This window comes from Podarcis cretensis, assembly GCF_951804945.1.
Source record: "Podarcis cretensis genome assembly, chromosome: 1".
In the NCBI taxonomy this organism is placed as follows: Eukaryota; Metazoa; Chordata; class Lepidosauria; order Squamata; family Lacertidae; genus Podarcis; species Podarcis cretensis.
Window position 1 is genome coordinate 1824692 of NC_137170.1, and position 8386 is coordinate 1833077.

Below are 8386 nucleotides of genomic sequence, written 5' to 3' on the forward strand. Positions count from 1 at the left end.
TGCACTTCTTTACTTACTTAGAGAACGGGGTGTCCTCAGCAAATGCTAAAAGGCCTCACGAAGAGCTGGATCAGGACGTTGCCCTGGCAGGAAGGCCATAAGTACCCCAGGCCTGCCCTAGCTGCCCTCGCCAGGGCCTGACACAGTTGAGGAAGACTGCCTCTGAACATGGAGGGTTCATACGCAGGTGTGGCTAAAAGGCAGGCAGTTAAATCAAGCCCAAGTGGGTCCATCCTGGCTGGCATCCCACCTGTCACCATGGACAACAGCCGGACCCCCCCCCCCCTTTCCCAAAACAGGGCATGGGAGCAGGATGGCCTTTGCTGCTGCTGCTGCTGCTGCTGCCACCCAGTGCAGCATTTATGTCTCTGAACCACAGAGCTTCAGCCGGTAGACCCCCTCCACCCCCCACTCCTATGCATTTTGCCTGAAACCACACCTGGCCGTATTCAGCATCAGTGTCTACTCAGAGGAGACTCATTGAAACTGATGAACGTGACTCCCTCGGGCCCACGACCCTGTTGTGCCTCTTCTTTCCAAAGAAGCTGCTTCATGTCTGTCCCGAGAGGGCACACGCCACATGCTCAGAAGTACTCTGCCCCCTAACAGAAGGAAGAGCTCTGCTTAGCGCAAAGGCACTGCACACCTTCCCCAAAGGGGAGAGGTGGGCGCGGCAGACAGCCAGCCTCTGGGTCCGTGTGGGGATTTCCCCTCTCCTGGCCAGCCACATCCTCTTCATGCAATCTAAGAATTGTAGAGTTCGGAGGGGTCTCAAGGGTCATCTAGCCCAACCCGCTGCAATGCAGGAATCGTAACTGAAGCACAATCTCTGTTCCTGGGTGCTACTCTTGAGTAATCAGCCCTGGGTTGCTGCTCATCCGTTGCAGCCATCTCTCATTTGTTTCATTTTTATGCGAGAGATAAAACGGACGAAGACGGCAACTGGGGTCCTCTAGCCCAAAGAGGGGATCTGAACCCAGGACCGCTTGAAGCCCGCCTTACACTCTTGCCCTTAAGAAGTGGGGCGGGGCATCTAAATCTGCAGATGCGGGCAAGGGGTGGGCACGGGGAGGGCTTCAGGAGTCTGCGCATGCTCGAGCGTGGGGAAGCGTCCTTGCGAGGCGCCGCCGCCGGGTGTCGCTGTGGGCGCCCTAGTGGAGAGGGGGCGGAGGGGAGGATCCTGCGCCCATTTCTCAGCCCGAGGGTCCGGGGAGGGAAAGGGCGGGGGGCTTCAGCTGCCTTAGAGGTCTCCGCGCATCCAGATGCATCCCTCCGCGCGGGGGGTCGCCGAATGGTACCTGGAGAGGTGAGGGAGGCACCCGGAGACGCGGCTTCCTCGCCAATAGGAGGAGGGCATTCGGCTTTATTTTAAAAGTACCGCGAAATATTATTTTGAAACAGGACGCCCTTCTAAATCTGCACTCTGCATTTGCTCAGGAGCGCTCTCACCGATTCCCCACGTTGTTGGCTCGCTGGCATTCCAGTCACTGAAAACGGAGTTGGGGGCAATGGGTGGCCTGGGCGCAGATCCTCAGAGCTGGACTCTTGAAATCAGTTTTGGGGGTGAGACGAGCCCCCCGGCCCCACCTCTCGAAAAGACCCGGGTCTGGAAAGGACGTGGAGAGATCAGCTGGCAATCAATCAATAAAATTGGGGGGGGGGTTCCCTTTCAATTAAGGAAAGCTGCCCCGGGGAGGTGCGGGTATGACGCTTAATCTGTACATCCGCTGCGTCTCAAGGGTGCCCCATTTGACTCTTTTTTGCGAGGGGGGGCATTCATGCACGTGGAGGTAAATTCAGGTTGGATGGGAGGCCAAAAAGGGCTGGTGCTTCTTGCGAGAAAGCTGCCCCGGGGAGGGTGGGCTACCCTTTTCCTTGCCCCTACGGTCGTTAACCTCCCCGCGAACCAATCGGGGCGAAGGGCGACCATCGCAGGCTGCCCCCCAAATCCGTTCGGGGTGGGGAAGGCGCGGTTCCGTCCCGGAGTCTGCGGGGAAAGGGCCCGTCCGTCCTTCCCCTTCTGAGCTTCTCCAAGGCGCCTTTAATAAAGGCACAGGGCTGCCCTTCTTGCGGCTGTCCCTTGTTATGAGTGCTGGAAAGGGGGCCAAACTGCAGCTCCCACCAGGATCGCTCTGGGATGCGCACGGGGGATGCTTCGAGCGCGTAGTGTGGATCTGGCCCGGAAAGAAACGGGAGAGCAGGCTTTGGGAAGGCTCTGGGCTGCGGGGGTCCCAGCCTCTCCGCTCCCCCCGTGAAGAGGGCACAAAGGTCGCCAAGGAAACCGCGACCTTCCCTTGATTGACATTTCCCTGCCTTCCTCCCCCCGTTTAACCCTCGGCGCGCCAGGAGCTCTATAAGTAGCCTCGCCCCGCCCCGGCCCGAAATAGGATCCCTTGGGCGGCCCTCGCACGTGCAGCCGCTCCCCTTCCGAGGGGCTGGGGGGCCGGCCGGCCGGCTGCAGGCGCGGCTGTGCTCTGGCTGCGCCCCGGCTGCTGGCGTCCCCCGGAGCGCCCGGCCATGCCCTTCTCCCGCGAGGCGGCCCAGGCGGGGGAGCTCCACGCGGAGATCCTGCGGGGCTCCTGCAGCCTGCGGCGGAGACACACCTTGAAGGAGTACGTGGGACACCCTTCAGCGGCTGCTGCGCCCTTTGTGCGTGCTCAGGGGCATTCTTGGCCCCGGCTGGGAAGCCTCTGAGCTAACGCGGAGGGCGGTGTGCTCGCTCGGAAGACTGCGGAGGGTTGGATTCCTTGTCGGGGTTTGCGGCGTTGTTCCTTAGCCCGGACCCCTCCTCCCTGCCCTTGAGGACAAAGGAGAGAAGACGGGCTGGGTTGGAAAGCGACTCTCGGTCGCGGGGCTTGTTCCTTTGCTTCCCCGCAGCCTCGCTAACTCTCTAGCTTCTGCTTTGCATCTCCAGGGCCAAAGACATGAAGACCCGGCTGGGGATCTTCCGAAGGCGGAACGAGTCTCCTGGAGGCCCCCCAACCTGCAAGGCGGACAAAGCCCTCAAGACCCTCAAGTAAGGAAGGGGGGTGCTAGGTGAGAATAGGCCTGAGGTGTCTCAGGGGTGGTCCCAGATCTCACCCACCAAGAGCAGAAGCTGCATTTGAGGTCCCAGATGAAAAACGTTCCTGGAGCTTTCTCTCCTCTTCTGACCCAATCCTGCTCCTCCATTTATAGCAGTCATATCCTGAGTGGATTTCCAGCATCTTTAGACTGGAGAGGGTCTGAGAGAGAAGTGACGGGCACATGATTGGTGCTTAAACACATTTTGAACCAATGCAAAAATCTGTATTTCCCAATTTTTCTTTGCAAGAAATCTTTTCTAAAGCGTGCGTAGGATTTTCAGACAATGCAGGTTTTGGCCTTGCTTTTTGAAATCCATTAATTGGTGGATTGGAAGGCTGCATCTTGAAAAATGAATGTTGGCTATTACAGTATAGTAAAAGGAAGTTCAGCAACATCTGTGTTTTGGGAATGGGGGGGTGTTGTTTAGTCGGGCAGAATCAAAATGCAAGCTACTTTCATGTATGTTAATCAAGCAGCATTTGCCTTAAAATTTTAATTTATTCAATTTTTTTTTGGGGGGGGGGGGGCCTTAATCTTCTGGGGGAAGGGGTTTCCCTTTTCCCTGCCTTGCAGCTTCTCTTTCCTGCCAAGTGACTCCTCCCCTCATTTTCTCCTTCTCCTCAGGCCAACTCCTGAAGAAGCTGTCAAGTGGGGAGAGGCCCTGGAAAAACTGCTTCAGCATAAATGTAAGGCAGGAGGAATTTTGCCGTTTCTAGCTTTTGAGAATTACTTAAGCTTCAGAGACACAGAACCCAAACTCCTGAAACATCTGTGACTCTCAGATATGTGCAAAATCTTGTTTTTAAGTGGTACCTGCAATTCAGTGGTATCCTCCCTTTCTCTCTGACTTTTTAAAGGCACTGTGGAGATAACAGCATCCAAGGCTTGGCAGGGTGTGTGTGTGTTTGTGTAACTCTGAGGGTGATGCTCCTCCCCTCCCCATTGGCTGCTTTCACCCCCAGATTGCTCTACCCCCAGCTGCCCAGCTCTTTGTTGCCTGGCACAGAGGCAGAGCCCACTGGCCCGCCTGACGCATGATCTCCTTCTCTTGGCTGGCAGCGATGCTCCCACAGTCTTGGCCAGAGAGAGGCTTTGGACGGTTTCTACCCTCTGAGATTCTTTTCCAAGCTGGGCATGTTGCAGTTTGTGGGGATCCTTTCTCTGTGCCAGTCTTGGATTGTGGATCTGCTGTTTGGCGTTAGGAAATGGTTGCACCTACAGGACTTTCACGTTTTACCCTTCTGGTGCCTGAAATGCATTGCTGGGGGAGACAGGCCTGGTTTAGCCTGCTGTGCCGCCTCAAAAGAGGCTTGCTGGTTTAGACCCAAAGTCCATTGAGTTCAGTAATTCATGTGCCAGCCAGGTGCCCTTGCCTTCATCCCCTGTGTGTCTTTAGAGGCAAACCACTTCTGGCTATGCATCCCAAGAGTTGCCCTTAAGAGCAAGCACCCCCAAACTCAGCCCTCCAGATGTTTTGGGACTACAGCTCCCATCATCCTTAGCTAACAGGACCAGTGGTCAGGGATGATGGGAATTGTAGTCCCAAAACATCTGGAGGACCGAATTTGGGGATGCCTGCTTAAGAGGAAGGGGCCAGAAGGGGAAGGCTGCTGGCTCCTGCCCCCCGGCCCTCAAGGCTGCTTTCTCCCGCTCCAGATGGTCTGGCCGCCTTCCGTGCCTTCCTGCGCACCGAGTTCAGTGAGGAGAACCTGGAGTTCTGGCAGGCATGTGAGGACTACAAGAAGATCAAGTCTCAGTCCAAGATGGTGTCCAAAGCCAAGAAGATCTATGCGGAATACATTGCAACCCAGTCCTGCAAAGAAGTGAGTGAGTGGCTAGCTGGCTTCCGTTGCCCGGGGGGTGGGGAGGTTGGCAATCCAAGGCCTGTTGCTGTTGGCTGTGCCAAGGTCTGGGGAGAAATGGACACCTGGAGGAAGGATTTTGAAACTCAGCCTTGAGATTTTGCAGCTCAATGCTTATCTTGCGTCCAGCTCATGAACAAGCTTAAGACAACGCCAAAGTACTAGGCTACCCGATCTAAGGTACATGGACATGTGTTTAACTGAAACCTGTATATGGGCAATGTTTACAGCTGGAGGGGAGCAACTCAGGTCTAGGTTTGTGCAAGGAAACTGCCTAGAAACACTCTGCTCCCCCAAAACTTGCTATCACCTTTGAGGGGCCCATGAAGACTCTTAGAGAAACAGCTCTGAGGTGAGCAGGGAAAGGCCAGTTGTTACAGCCCAGTTTGGTAAAATTCCCAATTTATGCCAGTTTCTCTGTCCTGGCTGCTCTGCAGAGAGTTTGGGAACTTTCCTGGGGATTGTGTTGGAGAGCCTGGGCATGTTCTCCCTGCCTGACCAGAGTTTCCATTTGGAGAAGGGAATGGCTGCTGTTTAAGTCCATGGAGCAGGTAATGAGTGCTAGGAGAAGGTCTGCTGGCTGGTCAGCTGCTTGGCAGAGGGGGAGACGATCTAGTACAGGGGCCAGCAAGGTTTATCTTGCCTGGGCCGGACCAGTCCCACAGAGATCCCTCTATGGGCTGGATACATGCGCGCCTGCTATTTTCAGCATCTGCACATGCACAGACGTGATTTTCAGCACTGCGGAAGCGAGTCCCTGTGCCGCGCTTGTTTAGCGCAGTGCATGAGCGGGCGGCTCGGTTTGGGGGAGGCTCAGGGGCCGGTCAGATGACCTCTGTGGGCCGCTTCCGGCCCATGGGCCTTAGGTTGCTGACCTCTGATCTAGTAGCTGGCAAGAGGCATTAGTGGGATGCCTTTGACGTGCCTTTTGCCCACTGTGGGTTCAGAACAGGGATTTGTAGCTTTCAGGAACAGGCAGCATTGGGAAGAGACTGTCTGCCATGGGCACTCTGGCCTCAGCTGCTCTGCCTTATTTTAAAAAAGAAAATCCCAGCTCTTTTTGCTGCTGGAAAAGATCTCTAGGTGTATCAGCCACGCTTCCCAGGGGGCTGTGCTGCCCCCCCCTGACCATTTCTCCATCCATCCAACCAACCAACCACCCTTAACATAATAGGAGCCTGCTGGATGAGGCCAAAGGGCACCCATCCTGTCCAGCATCTTTCTGTGGGAAACCCTTGAGCAGGATTTGAACGCGAGAGCCCTCTCCCCTCCTGTGGTTTCCAGAAACTGGTGTTCAGAAGAATTTCTCTTTCTGACCATGTAGTGGTTAAGAGCGGTAGTCTCGTAATCTGGGGAACCGGGTTCGCTTCCCCGCTCCTCCACATGCAGCTGCTGGGTGACCTTGGGCCAGTCACACTTCTATGAAGTCTCTCAGCCCCACTCACCTCACAGAGTGTTTGTTGTGGGGGAGGAAGAGAAAGGAGAATGTTAGCCGCTTTGAGACTCCTTAAAGGGAGTGAAAGGCGGGATATCAAATCCAAACTCTTCCTCTTCTTCTTCTAGTCATCCTGGCCAGGAAGAACTGTGAGCGGAGAGAGACTTTGTGTGCTGATCACAGCTGTTTCCACTTGCCTCCCCCCCCCCCCCCGCTCCAGTGATCAGCACAAAGTCTTTCTCCCCTCACAGTTGTTCTTCCTCTAGAAACAGCTCCTTTTCTCTCTCCTGAATCTGCCCTCCTGCTATCGTATCTGAGCTGCAGTGACTGAACAGGGACTTTCCTCCCTCCTGCTCTCGTAGGTCAACCTGGACTCCTACACCCGGGAGCACACCAAGGACAATATGCAGAGCATCTCCCGGAGCAGCTTTGACCTTGCCCAGAGGCGAATCTACGCCCTGATGGAGAAGGACCCCTACCCTCGCTTCCTGCGCTCAGAGTTGTATTTGGACCTCGTCAACCAGAAGAAGCCCAGCCCTCCGCTGTAGAGGCAGTCTGGCCGGCTTCTGAGGGGAGACTTGTTTCTGGGAGGTGTATGTTTACATGTGATCCGCTGCCTTTCTGGTCGGAGGCCTGCCTGGACAAAGGAGCCACCGCTTCCTTCTGGAAGAGCGCTTCCCCCCACCCCTGGGGTCAGACAGCTCTGCCTCCTCATTCTCTTCCACCCCAGGAGCTTGCTTTGTCTCTCCGGTACGACGACGTCATGGTGACCAGGAGCTGGAGGCCGGGGGTCCCACCAGACCACTGTGAAGTTCAGAGCTGTCTTCCCTCCCCCTGCTGCACCCGGGGGCTGTTGCAGAGGGGCCGCTTTCTGAGCCTGGACCCAGAGGGAGTTTGTGGGGTGGCAGACAAAGATGGATCCTCCTTCCAAAGAGTTGCTGACAAAGGGACTTGGGCAGCACTTGGGGGAATTATCGCCCTTGGCACTTGGGCATCTCTGCTCTCGATAAAGAACTCTTTCTCTTCTTCCTCTGTCTCGTCCTTCTCCCAAGGAATGCTCAAGCAGCCCCCTACTGCTTCCAGTTGTCATCTGTTCCCCTATTTATTGAAATCATCTAGCTGGATGCTCAACAGGTTGTGTGCATGACCACTGCTCAACTGCCTGTTGAGTTTTTTTGTTTTTCTACTTCAAGTGCAATATTATTAATATTATTCTTACTGTTTTTGTTTATGTGCCTCTTCTCTCGCCGCCGCCCCCCAATCTCCCGGAACTTTGCAGTGGAGCGAATGTGCCTAAGTTCTGAGTGTGTCCAGCATCTCTGACGATGCTGATGACTGACGACATCTGCTGTACCGGCAGGCAGCTGAGAGATCTGTAAGAAGAGGGCTGAGGGCAGACTGTGGCCTCTGTGGTCAACACACAGAGATGAAAGAGTGCTGTGTGAATGGGATGGTGACTGTGCTGGTTGGGCCTCCAGAGGGGAGAGTGTGCCTGTATGTGTGTCTGCGTGTGCGCGAGGCCCCCGCTTGCTCATGCTTTGGTCCAGGAAGTCCCGGCTGCCTCCTCTCTGGAGGAATCTGGTGGATGGACGCTTGGCCAAGGGCCTGGTTTACAACTCAAGCCCATCTCTGCAGGTAGCTGTTAATGTTGTGCTGTTGTTTTAAAACCCATCAACTTCTTTTTTTTTAATGTCATGGCTATTTAGGATAAATAAAGAGAGAATAAAAGTCCTTAGCTTCTTTTTTTCCTTCCTATTTCTCTGCTTTCCCAAGGCTTTCCTTCCAAGCAAGGCTTTGTCAGAGACCAATCTGGGATGGGCTTCTTATTTTAGAAATTGGTGTCTGCACTTTCCCTGACTGGAGGGATGTGGTTGGGCTACAGGCTTTGGAGAAACGGCACCATTGTCTGCCTGCCTTCATCTCAGCTGTGCAGAAGGGCTCTTGGTGGCTGTCAGTCAAGATCGCTGGGGAAATCTGCAGCAAAGGATGTCCTGAGCAGAGCTCTCTTGAGGCTGCCAACCAG

General features: G+C 55.0%; 1 protein-coding gene across 9 annotated transcripts in view; it reads left to right on the plus strand.

Annotated features, from left to right (window-relative positions):
* RGS3 (regulator of G protein signaling 3) overlaps positions 1–8094 on the plus strand; it is a 75374-nt gene extending 67280 nt beyond the window's left edge. For 7 of the 9 annotated variants that reach the window (XM_079986042.1, XM_079986041.1, XM_079986043.1 and 4 more), the window contains 4 exons: positions 2915–3016; positions 3691–3752; positions 4723–4889; positions 6726–8094. In XM_079986042.1, coding sequence (XP_079842168.1) covers positions 2915–3016; positions 3691–3752; positions 4723–4889; positions 6726–6911 — 517 coding nt within the window. In that variant the 3' untranslated portion in view covers positions 6912–8094. Of the gene's footprint in view, positions 1–1196; positions 1307–2493; positions 2613–2914; positions 3017–3690; positions 3753–4722; positions 4890–6725 lie in introns of those variants that run through there. The other 2 variants (XM_079986049.1, XM_079986048.1) reach the window with 2 other exon arrangements.
* Positions 8095–8386: the final 292 nt, after the last annotated feature.